This window comes from Fonsecaea multimorphosa (assembly GCF_000836435.1).
Source record: "Fonsecaea multimorphosa CBS 102226 unplaced genomic scaffold supercont1.24, whole genome shotgun sequence".
Taxonomy (NCBI): Eukaryota; Fungi; Ascomycota; class Eurotiomycetes; order Chaetothyriales; family Herpotrichiellaceae; genus Fonsecaea; species Fonsecaea multimorphosa.
Genome location: NW_015971658.1, coordinates 153,169 through 172,298, shown reverse-complemented (window position 1 = coordinate 172,298; position 19,130 = coordinate 153,169). Strand labels below are relative to the sequence as shown.

Sequence of the window (19,130 nt, the reverse complement as noted above, 5' to 3'; positions counted from 1 at the left end):
GAAAAAGGGGGAAAGCCTTGGGCCCGGGGGAGGGAGATGGCGAGGCTACCTAGGTATATTAACTTTGTTGAAAGGTATTACTACAAGATGACGATCGATCGAACACGTACATGGGTAGGTACGCATTGACCATTTCCAAGGACAAATAATCATTGTTCAATTACCTCCCTACCGAACCAGCCCCATTTCCTGTCCTTCCCTTCGCCCACTACAGCAATCAAGGTAAACAAACACCCAATCAGATCCATATGCTGGGCGATATAACCGCTTCAATTCTCATATTGCTCCAGAGCCGTCAACCCGCCCTCCAAGCGCCTGACAATATTGTTCTCATCGCACAGCTTGATGAACTCGTCCCTCCCCCCGCCTTTTCCGTCCAGGCCGTAGATCTTGCCATACTCGCCGACGACGTTGTCGACCGTGGCCTGGGGCTTGTCGCGGCAAAACCCGCAGAACAGCTCCCTCATCTCCTCCTTGAAGCCGAGACGGGGCCACGCGGCCAGGACCTCTTTATAGTTGTCCACCGTGATCGGCCAGCCCGGCACGGGGAGGTTGGGTCCGAAGAACTCGGCCATGATGGCCAGCTGGGTCGCGAAGACTTCGGGTTCCTTGTGGTGCGCGATGCTCGGGGTCGTGTGCAGCGCGATGGCGTCCCACATCAGTTGCAGGCGGTGTTTGTCCCATGGCCCGTGCTCGTCGGCGGCGGCTTTTGTCCGGATGAAGTTGCGAGCGATTTCTGCGCCGTCGACTTCGAACCGCTTGTCCTTGGACGTCAGGGACGAGTCCGTTGCCCAGCCCATGTCGTGCATCAGGAGAGAAAGGAAGACGGCTTCCCTGTCGATGTCCGGGTTGGTTGCGAACGGTGGGAAGTCGCGGAACAAGATAAGGGAGAAGGCGACGCTGCGGAGGCAGTGGTTCAGCGCCGCTTTGCTGTAGTGCTTTTTGACGAAGGCACAGGCAGAGGCGAATAAGGGGTTAGAGGGCATCGATATTTGGGACACCGGGAAGGCCGGAAAGGACAAGGGCTCGGAAGACATTGTCGACGGTTGAATCTTGTTTAGACCTTTTGTAGCGTCGCTTGACCTTATCGGCTTTTGCTTCTTGCTTGACGAGGAAGATCTATATTGCTTGTAGTTTGGTGCTTGAACAGAGAACCCTCTCGGCGAGGGGAGACCAGGCTTTATATCTTGCTCTTTGCCTGCTCATGTTATACCCCGGATCAGTCAAGACGTTGGACATGTCAATTGATGATGGATTTGATTCCGCAGGGTCATTCGTGCTGGTCACCTTGTCCGTGCAGGATTGAGGTTGAAGGCTGTAGATTCGCTCTGTAGCACGAGGCTGGGTATCATTGCCACCTTGTTGGCCTCATGGGCTAAGGTACGAGTCTTACCTTAGTGTCCACCCTGGGTGCCCTCTAAACCATTACTCCGATCTGGGTGGCCCTGCTGGCCCTGCAGCGGCTTCCTCAGCATGTCATTGGTGGATCTGGAAGCGGTGGAATGTCATCCCGCAGAGGTTTTGTGGCTCTGTTTACCAAAACAGGGTGTAGTTCCTGATTTGGAGGCTTCCTTGGGCGCAAACAGATGTTGAAAAGAAACGATATACGGGTCGCATAACGAGAGGGACATGGAAAGAGTCGACGGTGCGTTTCCGCAGTCCGGCTTCGGCAATTCACTTTGCCAATAATGACAGGGCTTTTTTTGTCGTTCCTGCCCAAAGCTCTATCTGCAGTTGGCCTATACTTCAGGAGACTTATTGATCATCAAGCCCGCCATTTCGCGGGAAGGAGCCATCCTACTGTTCGCTGGGTGTAGATATTGACTGTCCCATGCCCACCGATTTGATAATTCAGGAGCGAGTCTTCCTTCAAGCATATGGACAATGTACTTGCCCACCGTAGGTAGAAATTTCCAGCCATGGAATGAACCTCCGGTTGCTAGATAAAGGTTTTCACAACCGGGATGAGCTGATATTAGGAAATCTTGGGAAGGGGTTATTGCGTCCCTAGGTAACATGAGAAGGATTTCAACTCGGAACTAGGGGTTGAAACTTACCAGCAAATACGGCAATCTCGAAAGCCTTTCTGGCTCCCTTTTTCACCAAGAATACCAACGGACACTCTACGTAGTTCTGCTTTCATCTCTTCTAACAATGCCCGCTGTACAATTTCAGAGTCTTCCGGGGGTACTGACATGGATATTTGACCTGATAGTGCTGTTGTGTTCACAAAACTTATATCACATGTGACCTTAACACAGTTCTCTGCACCGGGCGGTATGATGGCTCCTATTCTGTTTAGTAGATCTTTATTGTGAAAGCGTACTATACATTACCTTGGGCTGGTCCGCCAGCATGTAAGAAAACTGGGGTACCTTGATGACGGATTGCTTCATCCGGATCGAGGTTGAGAACGCCAGTCACAAGGCCTGCTGCTGACAGCCGACCGCCCACGCGTAGTTGTGGAACATCAGGGGCGCTTGCTATCAGGAATTTCGCCGTCTCAGGACCGGTTGCCAAAATGACTTTTTCTGCCATGAAGACCTGCCCATCCACGGCCCGGAGCCCAATACAACAACCCCTATCATCAAACACCAAATTGCTGGCTTCGGATTCGATGAGCTGTACACCTGCCGACGCTGCTGCTTGAATCACAGTTGTAAGAGCTTTACCAGCCTCAACCCATCCACTACTCTCGTTCAAGTATATGCTCTGGAGTTTTCCAAATTCAGCTTCGGAAAAAATACCGCCGTAGCTTGCTTTCAGATCTTTTACAGACACCATTTGCCATTTCTCCTCAACTCCAAGGACGCTGTAGTTCTGAGTGACAGCTTTACTGAATCCAGACTCATCGACCCATACTAACCCGGTTTCATGGTAGTTCTCACTGTATAGAGGATCGTTTCTCCATATATCTTTAGCTTCGAGAGCAAGCCTGGTATAAAATATGTCTGTGTAATCGGCTCGAATCACTTTGGTCCAGTCCCATGAAGCACCCTGGCGACGGGGAATCTCCCTATCGATAAGCGCGATTGACTTTGAAGGATAACTTTGTACAAGAGCCAGGGCTGTAGAGGCGCCGAAGACGCCAGCACCAAGGACGATGAAAGAGAAGGATTTGGCAGTCATTGGGAAATGTAGTCCAGGTTATGAGGACCCGAGGAATTATCGAAACGACGCCAAAGCAGTGCTGGAGCTTCAAATATACTGTTTCGAGCCCGCAAGGAACGAATCCGGTCCAGATTGGTGAGCTCATTCGAGATTCCCCCACCTCATATGATAGACGCTTGTAATCAGTCAGGTTCCGAAGAAGGAAAACAGGTAACCACTACTTGGTGGTAGTAATAACACAAATATCCGTCTAGGTAGAAGGTTGAAGAATAACAAGGAGCGTCGCACTGAGTCGTCTTGTACCGTTTGCACTACAGCAAATCGAAACATTCACGTAGCCAATAAGACGCTACCACGTCGTTCTTTCCAGGTCTCTGAAATCTCGGCACTTGGGTCTTTCATTGCAAGGGGATGCAAGTTACTTGACTGAACCTATCCAACGCCAGGATTGGGCAAGACGCGTCACGACGCAGAGGGAAGGATAGGAAGTCTCCAGGCCGCAAGCTTGGTTAAATGATTCAAGGGGACCAGCTAGGCAACTATTAATATAGTCGAGGGGGACCCGAACTGGCTTCGGCTGATTGACATCAGGGGCAGCTCTCACCGTGGCTCGCCTAGTACTCTGCCGTGGCCTCCTCGGCGCTCTCACTTGCTTGGCCGGGTATCTGAACGAAACTGGTAATGGACGAAGCACAGTTCTGGGTGTACCGAGTAACACACATTATCCCCCCTTCGTTCTGTCCGTTCGACTCGAAGTTTGGCGCCTTTTTTTCTTGGCACCGGTCTTGGCACTAATTAGGCATGCCTAGAAGTTAAAGCTAGTTAAGAACTTTAAGAAAATCTAGTTTAAGGTTTAGTTAAAGGGCCACCACAAATTCGATGCCAGGGAAAAAGGCGCCAAACGGACGGAGGGGAAGATTACTGTATATATCTAGTTCACTATTGTTTTCCTGACCTCTGAATCTGAATGATGTGAGAAGACTTTTTAATTCGGCGCATGCGCCGCTTTGACCATGTCCGACGCCTTCTCCGCGATTGCGTAGATGGTAGCCATGGGATTTCCAGAGATATGCACGGGCAGGACGCTCGCGTCGACGACACGCAGGCGGTTGACCCCCAGGACCCTCAGCTGCGCGTCAACGACGTCGCCCATGGCCGCGGTGCCGATCGGGTGGTGCTCGGTGCCAACGTTGCGGCGGAGAAGGGCCTCTTCGGCGTCCCTGTCGCCCAGCCCGACTTGCGCCGCGAACGAGTACCGAGGGTGCAGTTGCGGTCTGATCCGCGGCGCCAGCGACACGGCGTTCAGAAATGGCAGCGCCGAGCGCAGCACGGCCATGTCGACCGGGTGTGCGAGGAAGGCGTTGTCGATCGCCGGCTGGACTTGCGCGTCGCTACTCGTGATGTGCACGCTGCCCCGGCTGAGCGCGTATTGGAACGCGACGACGAAGCTGACGTGGTTGGTGTCGCTGTTGGCGGGCGGCGTGAGGAATTGGGATTGGTCCGCAAGGCCCTTTTCCGTGTTGATGTACGCCGGGATGAAGAGCAATTGGATCGCGGCCGCCTTGGGGTCCTGGAGTTTCTGGATCACCCGTCGCTGTTGCGCCTCGCTGAGCGGCGTCTCAATCCCCTGAGTCGATCTCACGGCGTCAATCGTGGCTTGCAGTTCTTCAGGGCCCACCAGCGCCGCGTAGCTGAGGTATCCCATACCCGAGGGAGGATTTGCCAGTGGCCCCGTGCCGGTCTTCTGATACAGCTCCATGAAAGGCTGGACGACTTCCGGGTTGACAAAGGCATCGATGGAGAATCCTCCGGGGGCCAACTCGAAGGAAACAGCAGTGGCATGGTGATCTTGCATGTTTGCACCGACGAGCTTGTTCGCGACGATACAGTCTACCCCGGCGGCTTGCACTACCTGTGGATCTCCAATCCCGGAGAGCTCGAGAATTTGAGGGGTTTTGTAGGTCCCAGCGCAGATGATGACCTCCCTGTTCGCATTCGCGGTGTACCGTTTTCCGCCATGCCAGAAATGCACTCCATCAGCTGTTGGATCGTTCTTGGAGCTGTCAAATCTAACGCTGTCCACGGTGGCCCCGGTGAGAATATTGAGATTTGATCGTCCAAGGTTGGGCAGAATGTATGCTGAGGCTGCATAGCTGCGCGTGCCGGGACGATCAGAGCGATCCACCGTCGACAGAGCGTTGAAAAAGTTGTCTCGATTTGCAGCAGTCGGATCATCGGACGTCACGTCGAATCCTGCAACCTCTCTACAGGTCTCGAGAAGGTCTTTTTCGATGGGTATTTGGGACCGATTGCTGCTAGTGTGAATCACTCCATTCGTCCCGTGCGTTTCAGAAGGGTAGAGAGGAGCGTCTTGCGTGTCCAACCGCTCATGTTTCTGAAAATACGGTAGCAGATTATCCCAAGACCACTCGTCTGAGCCAGCAAATGTCGCCAACTCATCATAGTCAGCGCGCGTCCCCCTCATCCAGAGGGACTGGTTGAGACCACTGGTGCCACCCAGCATTTTTCCTCGAGGCAGCGAATATTCAAGGTTGTTGGCATGTTTCTACTCCGATCAGCAACCACTCTTTATCACCTGTCCAAGTCCACGGGTACCTGAGGGACGCTCTTCAAAACCCAGTCATAGTCCGGCTTGTTCGCTCCCTGCATGTAAAGGGTAGGGATAGTGATCAGTGGATCATCTAACTTGTTGTCGCCAGCTTCAAGGACTCCGACACGAAACGCAGCATCCTCCGAGAGACGGGCGGCGAGCACCAGGCCAGCAGTACCTCCACCCGCAATGACAAAGTCGAACGGTATAGCGACGAACTCGTCTACCGAGCAAAACACCGGCTTCTCTGAAGACATGTTGTGGCGCTGTGTATTCCACGGATGGACAGATTATGGAGCCTTCTAGAGGGTGAGAATCACTTTATAGCTGGTTGTCCTTTGTCACTTACATGTTCTCAACAAGCGTAGTTACTGATGAGTAATTCTTCCCAAGTCAGGCTGGCTCTGTTGGTTGTTCACGTCCATGAGGATAATCTCCAACCTCGGGTCCCATGCGGCCGCGTGCGCGAAATTGATCACCACTGACTGTTGGAAAGAAGGCCCCCGAATATTCCTTTGCTGACACGAGACCTGCAAGCCAATCTGGGCACTGCGGATTTCCTACGAGGTTGCATAGAAGTTGAGGACGATCCGATCTGGATCAAGTCTTAATGCCATTCGCCCCTAGACTTTTCCGTATCCGGCCACCGGTCCTGACTGAGGTCTGTCTCAGGGTTCAAAAGATACTTCAGGCAATTGTCGAGGGTGTTTGGAGGCATGTCTGAGGTCGGCATGTCGATGAGTAATACATGTCGTAGACTGAGCTAGCCACGTTTGGTAGCAGTAATTGCAGATTCTGAGGTACTAGTAGGTCCTTGGGTATGGCCGAACCGCTAGTGGTCATCGTAGTACTCAACTGTTTTGCGCTGAACCTGTGTGCCTGGACGCTTGTGCGCCTGATCGCGGAGTAATCTCTTTCGATACTGTGAGCTATCTTTGATGCATTAGGCAATGGCCAGGCAAGCATTCGAACTAACATTGGGTATTTGTTCGTCGTCGATTGGCAGTCAGAAGTTCTTTCGTATTCGTCGAACTCGAAGCAACAGGAATATCAATTGAAATGGCCACAGCTTGGAGTCACCTGGTCGGCTTCATCCCTATAGCAGCGTCGTGGATCGAATGCTTCATCGGACATGCCTCAGAGGTCACGGAGATGAGACTGATTGTGCAGTGAGCGGCGAGAAGAATGAAGATTGTATCTCAGGATCCCAGTAACAAAATTCTCAGACACAGAAGTTTGCATGGTGAAATACCACTGAAGGCAGCCCTTGGCAATCAAAGAAAATCCAAGCAAGGATACGGACAATACTTACTCGGAAGGGCATCCGCTGATAGTCAGGAGCAGGGACAAAAGACCCATGCCTCAAGCATAAGGCAAATTTGACAAGTTGACTGAGAAGCCCGTAGATATCAGAAATTGCTCTCAGAAAGGCATTCCAGCGTTCACAGGTCAACAAAGACATCGAATCGCCAAGGGCAGGAGCAAAGACCACCAACGCATCCATGGAGCCATTCGCATGTACTATATCCCTCATCACCTTTGAGGAGGTTACTTTGTCGGTCACCACCGAATGGATGCATCCGACAAGGTTTGATATAATTGTGACAGAAGCGGATTTCTGCTCACAGACCGTTATGGATATCTGAATGGCAAGGACATCTCCGAAAATAGACCACGACGCCGCTTCCTCGGCGCTGTGTATGGGCCGTGTACGTATGCTCTCGGCTGAGATGGATTCTCCAGAGACGATTGAACGGGTGGGCAGTTGTGTTTCTGTTTCTCGGAATGTTACGTTGCCTCCCCATGAGGGTCTTAGTAGATTCGCCAGCCATTTGAAATCAGTCCTCGATACAGATCCAAAGCACTGAGAAAGTCTTTTCCTACGCTGACTTAGCCATGAATGCTTCTCCGCTTTCGCAGGACGTGAGTTCTGTTCGATATGCTGACTTGACCACGGAGATTTGGAATTGACTAAGACGTGCATCGAACATATCCACAGAAGCAGGTCCCTCCAAAGCGGAGAAGTTATTATGCTCAAGCTGGAGCGACCAGACTGCGTACACCTTCAACCTGGGATCTTGTCAGCAGACTCGATCCATGTAGGTGATATTACCTTAAACAGTTAGCAGTCAACGTCAATGCAGCCAGCCGGCTTTGCCTCGACCTGTTCTGTGGCTGACCGCAACGTCTCCGGCCAGAACCGGACGAGAGCATACCTAGGTATTCTTGGACAGCAAGCGCGTACTCACCTTTGTCGCCTATAATTGAGGACATTTATTGATATATAGCTGCTAATTATCGGAGTCTCGCGTCAGAAGAAGGCCAATCTGAAAATCTAGCCCACAGATTCCCGCTCGAACATCAGGCCTACACCTGTGTAAACAGCGCCAAACAGGAAGGCGTGAGTATGGGCATGACCAAGGCGATCAGCTCACACCGACTAGGCAAAAATGCTTCCCATATCTAGGTATGTCCGGGGTAGTTCTCGTTGATGGGGGGTTTTCCTTATTGGTTGTAAGGGGGTATTGCCGCAATAGCGGGTGTCGGATATGCTGGTTTTCCGTCACAGCTGGCGGAAGTCATCCCTGCATATTTGGGTCTCGTGGAGCACACATGGAGGAAGGGAAGACGTGTCCTTGGTCTGATTCAGTCGTCTGTCAGACGCTTTAGAGGCATGACGGACAACTGCACGTCGCAATGGCATAAGGACGTCCTGCATCCCATAGTCTGAACATATCGTGACAGTGAGTGGACCCGTCGCTCATTCCGGGAATGCAATGTCTGAGGAAGGCTTTCGTTCAACAGGTCCAGCTACAACCGAGAAAAGGTCGAGGGCAGGCGCTGGGGGCCGGAAGCTCCATCACTTGGTACTGCGGCTCGGCTCAGCCATGGAAGGTGTACCTGCATCTTCCATCTCTCACATGATCGTCTCTCGGAAGTGGCGGCATAAGCAGCGGACGGACAACAGCAGCAGTGATTGGAGAGAAGAGGTTCTGAGGAACCTCGGCGTGGCGGATATCTTGACAGCCACAGAAGGACACACGGACTAACACTACAAAAGAATGATTAATTCTCAGCGATAGCGATGGTGGCGAGAGAGGTGACGGAATGGACATAGCCGAGGGGAAAGGACAGAGCAGCGACCAAGGGGGGCCGCGACAAGAATCGCGTTTCGGAAGCCCACGCGTATGATTGATGATGAGTTTGTATAGATGAGTTTGGCAAGGGCCGTTCTCTATGGCCGCGTCGGCTTTATTCCGCGAATCCGGATCTATACTGGTATTCAATTCATCTTAGCCCACAGCTGCCTCTCTCATATTCTCACTCTTCCTTCCCTCCGTTCTCTGCTGTCTTCCCCGATTGGGAGATAGGTCGCCGGGAGCTATGACTCTTATTTACACAATCAATATCACTTCGATATAAGCAATGGAGTCCCGGAGACAAAATGACCATTACCGACTCCGAATTACCTCATCAAGAAGTGACATATCTACGCTTTCTACGTGACAGTAATTTTTCCGATGGGCTCTGCCGCTCTGCTGACTACCTACTGAACGTACCCCAGGAGGGGAGGGGGATTCACGAGTATTTCGAGAAATTCGAGGACAGGCTGACCATGTGCCTGTACAGATCACGGTGGTCAGCCTCGGCCTCGTCACCATCGTACGCTTCAGATACATGTCCATCGTCGAGCCATTGCTCCGATCGGATCAGGTTAGAGGGCGATATCACCCGAATTCGACTTGATCACCTTCCAATCGATGTTAAGAGAGCGAGTCTGCTTACATTACTCGGTCCAAGAGATTTCGTCTAGAACGGGCACAGCTTGTGCTGGATCCGCCCTGCTTCTGACGCTGTGGCCCAGACGGTGTTTTATAATGGATGCGGTTCTCCTTCCAGCCGGGTCTAAGTGTGAAAGGAAGGTAGCCGAAACATTTGCTGCTCTGTTTCCCGGGTACACAACCGAACGGCGCATAAGTCATCATGCTCGACACAATCCGCGATGCGCCTCTGGGGCAATTCCTTCGATGGGTCACTCACAACCGGATACTTCTGTATCCCGACGAGCGACCAGGCTTCGTGCTCCCCAAGCTAGTGAGTCTACCTGCAATCTCCCAGAAGGGACACCGAAGGAATGACGTACGCTACAGTCGTCTGGGGATCCCCTCCAGAAGGATATACCGGAGCCCGACGAGTCTGAGCCCGAAGCGGCCGAGCCAGAAAAGCAGACTTCCGAAACACCTGGGGATGCGCAAGCAGAGGAAGCAAAATTCGAGTCCGGGGTCGTAGATCCAGAGAAGGCTGAGGCTGATGGCGAAGCGTCGACACGCCCAATGGAAAGAGCAGAGGGAGGAGGCGCTTTAGAACCAACTCTCTCCAGACAACACAGTCTACCCTTTACGGAAGAGCGTCTCGCCCTGGATCGGCAGCTCGAGCTGGAAAAGACCAGGAGCAAGCCGATCTCCCTGCACAGATCCGCCGACGGGACCATCCTTGTCGACTGGTATACGACTGACGACCCAGAGAATCCACAGAATTGGTCGCAGGCGAAGAAGCTCTTTGTGTTGGTGCAAATATGGTATTGTCTATCCCTGCTCCTGGCTCTGGTGCCGACGAGACGACTAACCTAGATGGTACAGCCTATACACCTTCGCCATGTACGGAGGCTCCAGCATTTACGTCGTTAGCGAAAGGTAAACCTCACTCGCATGTGCCTCAGACCGCATACTGATGTACTCCTAGTGGAGTCATGCAGAGATTCGGCGTGAGCGAGGCAGCGGCAGCAATGGGCCTCGCCATATATGTTATAGGCTGTACGTTGAATCTCCTGCTTTATTTGCGTGAAACCGGCACTGACGACACCTGTATACAGACGGAATTGGTCCCCTGCTGTTTGCGCCGCTCTGCGAGATTCCTGCCATCGGCCGCAACGGAGTCTACACGCCTGCCTTTATTCTTTTTGTCATCATCTGCATACCGACAGCAGTTGTTGATAACTATGCCGGGTTGTTGGTTCTTCGATTCCTGCAAGGCTTTCTGTCCAGCCCCTGTCTTGCAAATGGAGCTGCCTCCGTGGGCGACATGGTATGTTTGGTCCCGTCTATGCATGAGGTGAATACAAGAAGCGACCTAACAACCATAGTTCTCCCTCTTGATTCTCCCCGTGTATCTTTCTTCCTGGACGGCTGCCTGCTTCTGGGGCCCTGCGCTCGGACCAGCTATCTCGTCGTTCGCTGTCACTGCCGAAGGGTAAGTGATATCTTCCCCAAGCCCAATCGTTCTCGTTCTGCCTAGTTTGGCTGACAACAAAGCACAGATGGAGATGGTCGTTATGGGAACTGCTCTGGCTTAGTGCACCTATTCTGGTCGTCTACCTGATTTCCTTCCCCGAGACCTCCAGCGCCACGATCCTCCGGCGACGAGCCGCACGACTGCGGAGACTCACGGGGAGGACAGACCTGCGGTCCCAGAGCGAGATCGAGCAGGCCCACATGAAGTATTCGGAAGTCTTTTTCGACGCCATCATAAAACCGCTCGAGATCATGATGAAGGACCCTGCCGTGTTTTTCACAAATATCTACGTGAGTTAGACCCTCTCAAAACCATCCCTGCAACACTGTCGTTTCGAGGCTACCATTCTCGCTAACCTGTTCCTCTTGCGTCTTTTTTTTTTCTCCTAGTCCTCTCTCCTCTATGGCATCTACTATTCCTTCTTCGAGGCGTTTCCGCTGGTCTACATTTCCATCTACGGCTTCAATCTCGGCGAGCTGGGCTTGACCTTTATCAGCATCGGTGTGGCGACCACGATCGCCGTCATCATCTACAACACATATCTGCTTGTCTACCTGGTGCCTGACATTATCAAAAACGGCCTGCGAGCGCCAGAACATCGGCTGGTACCTGCATTGTTTGCCGTCTGCGTCCTACCTGCGGGACTGTTTATGTTCGGTAAGTCACGAATCAGCCTTCCCCCACCTCTCTCTGTGTGTCCCAACGCCCTATTCTGCCTTTTCTCCCGCTCACGCTCCATACCAAATCCATCCACAATCATCTGGAAAAAAGCGGAGAGACGCACGCACACCCAAACGACACGCTTTTCCTCGCAACAACTAATGCTTATACAGGCTGGACCTCCCGCCACGGCGTGCACTGGATGGCCAGCATCGTCGGCGTGATGATCGTCGTGGGCTCCAACTTCATCATCTTCCAGTGCATCTTCGTGTACCTCCCCCTGTCGTACCCGCGCTACACGGCCTCCCTGCTCGCCTCCAACGACCTCTTCCGCGCCCTCTTTGCCGCCGGCTGCGTCGAATTCTCCAGGCCCATGTTCAAGAACCTGGGCATCGGCCCCGGGAATAGTCTGCTCGCCGGCCTGGCTTGTGGTGGTGTGGTCGGCATGTTTCTGCTTTGGCGGTTCGGCGCCAAGTTAAGGGCCAGGAGTAAATTCGCGGTGAGTTAGGCGGTCGGCCGAAAAAACAAGGGGGGCCAAAAGGCTGGGCTGGGCTGGGCTGGGCTGGGCTGGCTTGACATCTGTTGTCTCTCCTAAAGAAAAGAAGGAATACCTAGGTATGTTCGGTCAGGGTCCAGCTTGGCGCCATACGTGTATGTGGACAGGGGAAGTCTGCGCGTGCTAAAGTGACGCCGAGGACGTAGGGCAAATGTACTACCAAATTCCCTTCATTGACTTAATAGGCTGATAGACCAATAGATTGTGGATAACCAGGCTGCATAGGACTAGGGCGCAGCGGTTCTCTCTTGGGATTTACCCATATCTCACTGGCCATGTATTCGTCAGGAGTGAGGACTTCCACTCTCACCAAGGATATGAGGCGGCTGCAATAATGAAGGCAGCTGGCTTCAACAGTCGGGTTTGACCGCAAGAGAGAGCACAGTTCCTTAGAGAAGGAATAAAGTATATATATCTCGCTATATATAGTGGCACTCAGCCTCCATAGAGCATCTACCAAGTCTAAGCAAGAAGAGTGGTATATTACAAAGCTTTGAAGCTTGATATCCAATATATGTGGCCCTTATCTAAGGCCAAGTGACAACCACATATGAAATAAAGTCCTCGATTCATTCACCTTACACAGCATCTGCCTCGACGTTTTGCAACGGGACGTAATTGCCCCGTTCCCTCTCCTGCGCTCTTCTCCTCATCGCCACACCTTCGAGTCTGTCAAACATCGCCTCCGCGACCCCTTGTACGGTGCCCATCCAGCCGCCATTGTTCATCGGCCTCTTTCTCCTCTTCGCCCCAATCATGGGCGCACTGTATCTGTCTCCTTCCATCTTCAGAGCTTCAACAGTCAACCACTTGGGCCTGCCAACCCATCTCAATGCTAAGGAACTCAACGTCACAGAGATGCTGCTGAACATCATCGCCGTGGCGCTCATGAGTGGGGGCATGTGATAGCCGAGCGGCAAGAAGATACCCATTGCAAATGGTAGTCCGATGACGTTGTATGCACAGGCCCATATTAGATTGAGCTTGATCCGGCGGAATATGACACGGCACAGATGCAGGGCGGTCGGGATATTGAGCATGTCATCCGACCGCATGATCACTATATCTGCGGCTTCGACTGCGATGTCGCTTCCAGAGACAAGACCAATGCCGACATTGGCGGTTGCAAGAGCCGGAGAGTCGTTGATCCCGTCTCCAACCATAGCGACAATCTCCCCTTGAGATTGAAGGTCTGAGATGATGGATTGCTTTTCACCAGGAGAGACAGATGCGCGAATGGATTCTCGGGGTATGCCCACCAATTCAGCGATGGAGAGGGCAGTGTTATAGGTATCTCCAGTGACGAGGCTGGTGGAAATCCCCATTTTGTGCAAGGCAGTTATAGCGGCGTGGGCCGTAGGTTTAAGAGTGTCAGAGAGGCCGATATGACCCGCATATTGTCCGTTAATCGCAACGTAGATGGTCGTTATTCCAGTCTTGGATTTGCTTCGGGTTGTGGGAGACAGAGCCGCGTTGACTGCGCTCTCGACATCGGCCGGGATATCGATCTTCTTGTTGGCCAAGAAGGTTGCGTTTCCGACGTAGACTTTGTACTTGGTTTCATCCCCTGGGTTGTTGAGCTCAATGATGGCTGATACTCCTTGACCAACGGTGACGCCGAAGGTGCCAACCTGGCCGGGAAGGCCTTCCTCTATTTCTAGACCGAGCTTTTCCTTGGCGGCAAGAACGATGGATTTGGCAATGGGGTGTTCAGATCCTGTCTCGGCGAGACCAACAAGAGTCCACCACAATTTCTGACGCCATTCATTGGAGTTCCAGAGAGCTGCATAGCTTGTGTCGGCGACGTTAAGTTTTCCGAAAGTCAGAGTACCCGTCTTGTCCAGAACGACATGGGTGATGCGGGTGGCTGTTTCAAGAGCGGCGCCTCCCTTGACGAGGATGCCTTGTTGCGAAGCAGTGCCAGTTCCCACCATGACCGCCGTTGGGGTTGCCAATCCGAGAGCGCAAGGACAAGCGAAGACAATGACTGAGATGCAGAGCTTCAGGCAGACCATGAATTTCCCGCCATTCTGTCTGTCTGTAAATATTCTCGGAGGGTTAGGCATGATGTGGCTTAGAATCATCCACCCAACAAACGTGATCAACCCAAGGAGGATGATGATAGGGACAAAGTAGCCTGCGACAAGATCTGCCATTCGCTGAATAGGCGCTCTGCTCGTCTGGGCCTCTTGCACAAGATTGACAATTTGGCTCAGTTGTGTGTCCTTTCCCGCGCGTGTAACTTTGAAGTCAATCTTGCCGGCACCATTGACGGTACCTGCTATGAGTGTGCTGCCCTTCTTCTTTTGAATAGGCATGGGCTCACCGGTCACCATGCTTTCATCCACGAAGCTCTCTCCGCGGGTAACGACTCCATCAGCAGGTATCTTGTCGCCGGGTCGAAGGATGACAACATCTCCAACTTCAATAAGTTCGGTTGGAATGGTCTTTTCAATCGCAGAAGGGCCTGATGGACCGGGACCTGATGGCACTCTCCTCAGATCCATGGTGGGCGTCTTCTCGAGCACTGGAGACGATGGAGCTGTCCACGTATCGGCGAGCTTCTCCGCGTACAGAGGGTCCTCATAGATGGTTGCCATGCTCGGAGCCAAAGACATCAACTGAGACAGAGCTCTGGACGTCTGGCCCTTTGCTCGATTTTCGAGCCATCGCCCAAGAGAAATGAATGTGATAAGCATAGTGCTAGTGTCGAAGATGGTGCTGGGTTTACTGTGAGGAGGTATCAAGACCGCCACAATGACGGCAAAACAGCTGAAGAAAAACGCCGTCGAAGTACCCAAAACAACCAACACATCCATGGTCGGCGACTTGTGCTTCAAACTTTTGTATGCTGAAATATAGAGACGCTTTCCAACGCCGAATTGCACGGGGATTGTAAGTGCGAAGCAGATAACGTCACCCAAAAGGAGGCCCGAGATGATCTCAATGGCTCCAAAATTTATCGACTTGAAGAACATGGGTATAATCATGCTGATCAAAAACACGGGAATCGCGAAGCCCAAGGAAGTCAGAAATGCTTTCTTCCACTCCTGGATCTCTTTTGTCTTGGCGAGAGATTCCAGCTGTGCGTTATTGTCTTCCGAGTCTGCAACCAAGGCGTTGAATCCAGCGTCTTCAACGACCGCGACAATCATGCGAAGACCGACCAGGGCCGGATCGTAGGTAATGGTAGCACGAGACGTGGAAAGACTGATTACCGCACTCTTGACGCCCGGCATTGCTCTCAACTTGTTTTCCAGCTCAGTCGCAGTCTGCCCATCGGGAAGACCATAAATCTTGAGCTGCTGGGAAACGTGTGTTGAGCTCTGCACATTGGTATCAGCTTGAGAAGACGACACAATTTTAGCATCGAACCCGGCATCTTCAATAAGTTCGACGATCTTCTCGGAGGGAAGGACGACTGGGTCATGGGAGATGACTGCTCGCTCTGCCAGAAGGCTTATGTTAAACTTGACCAGACCGGGAACGCCCTTGAAAGCGCCTTCGACGGAGGAGGTGCAAGCTCCACACGTCATGCCTTCGATGGCTACAGTGGTTGTCCACGTTTGCGACTGGTCGTTGGCTTCTGCATTCCCGCCTGCCGGTCTAGTAGCGTCTTGAAGTTTTGAATCGATCACGCTGGCGTCGAATCCCCGATCTTCAATGATTTCCGCCAATGCATCGGCACTTATGATTTTTGCGTCATGCTGGACGATTGCCCGCTCCGCCAAAAGAGAAACACTCATGCTTTTGACACCCGGAACATCCTTGAAGCCCGCCTCCACGGAGGAAGTGCATGCCCCGCAAGTCATTCCTTGTATAGATATCGTTGTGGCTGTGAGCTGAGCTTTTGAATCGGATACTCCGGTTGAAATGGACAGAACCGGTGGTTTTGGCATATCGGTGGAGAGGACTTCGGCATCGAAACCACGGTCTTCAATGATCTCTGCAATCTGCTCGGGAGACAACTTCTTGGGATCATGATGTACCACGGCTCTTCCCATCATTAAGCTGACCGATACAGCACCGGCACCGTCGACATCCTTAAACCCTGACTCGACTGCGGAGGTGCAGGCACCGCAGGTCATTCCATCGACTTTGAGGGTGGTGGTGGCCATATGGGCCGGACTCGGCGAGGGCTGCGGCCCCTCATGGCCACTGTTACTCGCACTCATTTTAACGAATGTTCAGTGGAGGAAATCAGCAGTGCTGAGATAGAGGGGGCAATCATAAACGCATCGTTCGGGGGAGCGCGTTCTGGGACCGACTTCGGGATAGGAAGAGAAGTCGAATATACCGGTGTAGAAGACGGTGCAAAAGCGAAACAGGACTTTAAAGAGCGTATTGGGAGGACGGAGAGCGAAGCCGAGAAGTAAGCGGCCGTGGAAAGTCGCGAGGGGACCGAGTTGTGAGCAGCCAGAAAGTGAGACGGGGGGTTGAAGCTGAGAAATGCGAGGCGTGGGATCAACGCCTGAAACCGAAAAGCGACACTATCGACGGATTCGGTCAGAGACAGATTCCCAGTTCCCCTAATTAGTATCACGCCACCACTAGCCTGATAGAGGGCATCGCAGGGCTGGTGTGCAGCCTTGCCTCGCAGATACGTACTCGGTAATCAGGAGAGAATTGACAACACGCAGCGTATTATTATGATGATTAAAATCGTGTCTGGTGGAAATTGACAGTGAACCAACCCCCTCTGTGCCTTGCATTGTAGTTGTTAGGCCAACTTGAAGCACGTGCACAAGGCGTCTACCCTCAGCCTCGTCAATGCCAAGCTCCAACATCTGCCCGCCGTGACAGCCTCGTCCTCGGGTTCTCAGCCTGCAGATCAAATCCCCACGTCCTCTCCCACCTTTGCGCGAGTCCCTGTCCCCCTCTGCCTCTTCAGATAACTATCGAACAATGGACCAATCTCAGACAAAAGCACTCGCTGCGATCCAGCCATTTGTTCACCTCGCCACTACTACCAAGACCCCTTCCCCGCGCTTCATTGCTGAACTGATCAAGGGAGCGATCTCCGCTCCTGGGGCGTACATCTTCACCGAATTACTTTCACTGCCAGTACTCCAGAGCTTGAGAGGCACGGAAGCAGAACCATGGTTGACATTGTTGGAGATCTTCAGTTGGGGCACGTATGAGGAGTACAAAGGTAGAACACCAAGGTGGTATGGTGGTAGCCATTGGGGACTTGTATGCTAATGGACTTCTCATGTTCGTAGCCGACCCGTCTCTTCCACCCCTCGACGAAGCTCAAACCTTCAAATTACGCCAGCTTAGCCTCCTGAGTCTGGCCTCACCATTCGCTCCGACCAGCAACAACAACACAACAGCGAATGCTTTGACCTACCCTGCGCTCCTCGCCTCCCTCCTGCTTTCCACCCCGCAAGAGCTAGAATCCTTGATCACACAGTCAATCTACTCTGGCCTCCTCACCGCTCGTCTCAGTCCCACGTCGACTCCGCCGACCGTACACATCATGTCCGTGGCCCCTCTCCGTGATCTACGCCCACACTCCCTTCCCGTCCTCTTGCAGATCCTGCAGACATGGGAATCGCGCTGTGTCTCCGTCGTGAGCGACCTCGAAGCGCAAATTGCCGCCGTTCGAGCAACAGCGCAACAGAGAGCGATACAAGAGAGAAGCCGACAGAGTGAGGTGGACTCGCTCGTCCTGAGGGATGACCGACAGCAGGCATCAAGTGAGAATGGCTTCAACGGACGTGCCGTTCGCGGCGCTGGATTTGGCGCAGGTCAACGTCCTCCTAGTAAGCGGGATCTTGATCAGCAGATGGAAGGCGAAGGGGACGACGTAGAGGATGACTACGAGGAGGGCAGGATGGACTTGGACGAGGGTATCAGTGACAGTGCAGGTGGCTTTGCAGGGTTTGGATCGCGAGGCGGCGGGAGCGGAGGTTCACGAGGTGCAAAGCGAAACCGTGGACGAGGGTCAAAATGATATCCCTTTGGATCTGCACATCAATTATTGACTGCATAATCGAACCGACCGCATGGCTACGAAGTGGCACCACTTGGGCGACTCAAGAGGGTCTACTCTGAAGATATCGTCGGAGAAGAGCTCGCAGGGTGGAAGTAAGTGCTCACACAGAACCAAAACTGGGCCCCAGCAATGGAAGCATATCCTACTAAATATTACGGCTGGTTGATCTCGAGCAAGGACACCAAGGGACGTCGGCTCTGAGCGATGCACGGTATCCACGTACTTACCATGTGCCAGAACGCCATTAGACCGGCCCGATGCAAGCGCCAGCATGAGCTGAGCTTGAGCGGATTGCTTCGAGAGGCTTTTACCGGGAGTCTATCCATCCATACTGCCTTCTGGATCCCCTCGAATGGATCAACAGGGGGGGCGGGGGAAATAGAAAAGGACAAATATGTCCCGTGAGGATTAGATGAGAGAAATGATAACGAACCATTACGCAAGGATAATGACCCCCTTCTTCTTCCCCATCCATCTCCTCTACCTTAGGTACCTAGGTCCTCTGCTCTCCCTTACCTTCTTCTACAAGCGACAAAACGAGACGAAAGATTGGGCAGACCCAAGTACAATCAAACTCAATGTATGACATTCGGGGGCATATGAACGAGCTCAGGTGTCCAGTCTTTTTTGCATAGCTAACAGCATACATATCCAAGCGCTCCATGTGTCTTTTCCTGTTGTTTTGTTTTGATCCCCTGCCTCAAACCTGGTTGTGTTTGCCAGAGATATCGTGACTGTAGAGAGACGTTTTGCTGTTTGCTGCCAATCAACTGTATCTTTCCAGCCTCTGTGCATGTTCTCATCGTTTGTTGCAGGTTGCAGTTAGATCGGTGGCTGCATGTTGCCGCATTCACCATGACTGACTCCACCAATAACGCCTTTGGTCTCCCATTACAGAACAG

General features: G+C 52.6%; 6 protein-coding genes across 6 annotated transcripts; 2 read left to right on the top strand and 4 right to left on the bottom strand.

Moving 5' to 3' along the window:
• Nucleotides 1–269: 269 nt before the first annotated feature.
• On the bottom strand, nt 270–1,037 carry Z520_09461 (uncharacterized protein; the record flags this gene model as incomplete). Its single annotated transcript, XM_016779955.1, has 1 exon — nt 270–1,037. The coding sequence occupies one exon, from the start codon at nt 1,035–1,037 to the stop codon at nt 270–272; it is 768 nt and encodes a 255-aa protein (XP_016628894.1).
• Nucleotides 1,038–1,739: 702 nt separating this feature from the next.
• On the bottom strand, nt 1,740–3,129 carry Z520_09460 (uncharacterized protein; the record flags this gene model as incomplete). The annotated part of the gene is made up of 3 exons (XM_016779954.1): nt 1,740–2,007; nt 2,058–2,289; nt 2,337–3,129. 3 exons carry the CDS (start codon nt 3,127–3,129, stop codon nt 1,740–1,742), a joined length of 1,293 nt encoding a protein of 430 aa, XP_016628893.1.
• A 967-nt stretch (nt 3,130–4,096) lies between these two features.
• Nucleotides 4,097–5,979, bottom strand: Z520_09459 (uncharacterized protein; the record flags this gene model as incomplete). Its single annotated transcript, XM_016779953.1, has 2 exons — nt 4,097–5,677; nt 5,728–5,979. 2 exons carry the CDS (start codon nt 5,977–5,979, stop codon nt 4,097–4,099), a joined length of 1,833 nt encoding a protein of 610 aa, XP_016628892.1.
• A 3,727-nt stretch (nt 5,980–9,706) lies between these two features.
• Nucleotides 9,707–12,182, top strand: Z520_09458 (uncharacterized protein; the record flags this gene model as incomplete). Its single annotated transcript, XM_016779952.1, has 9 exons — nt 9,707–9,817; nt 9,874–10,301; nt 10,363–10,416; nt 10,466–10,536; nt 10,596–10,807; nt 10,866–10,972; nt 11,040–11,304; nt 11,404–11,671; nt 11,848–12,182. 9 exons carry the CDS (start codon nt 9,707–9,709, stop codon nt 12,180–12,182), a joined length of 1,851 nt encoding a protein of 616 aa, XP_016628891.1.
• Nucleotides 12,183–12,808: 626 nt separating this feature from the next.
• Nucleotides 12,809–16,405, bottom strand: Z520_09457 (uncharacterized protein; the record flags this gene model as incomplete). The annotated part of the gene is made up of 1 exon (XM_016779951.1): nt 12,809–16,405. One exon carries the CDS (start codon nt 16,403–16,405, stop codon nt 12,809–12,811), a length of 3,597 nt encoding a protein of 1,198 aa, XP_016628890.1.
• A 730-nt stretch (nt 16,406–17,135) lies between these two features.
• Z520_09456 (uncharacterized protein) lies at nt 17,136–18,186 on the top strand (the record flags this gene model as incomplete). The annotated part of the gene is made up of 2 exons (XM_016779950.1): nt 17,136–17,382; nt 17,453–18,186. The coding sequence occupies 2 exons, from the start codon at nt 17,136–17,138 to the stop codon at nt 18,184–18,186; spliced, it is 981 nt and encodes a 326-aa protein (XP_016628889.1).
• Between the last annotated feature and the right edge of the window lie 944 nt (nt 18,187–19,130).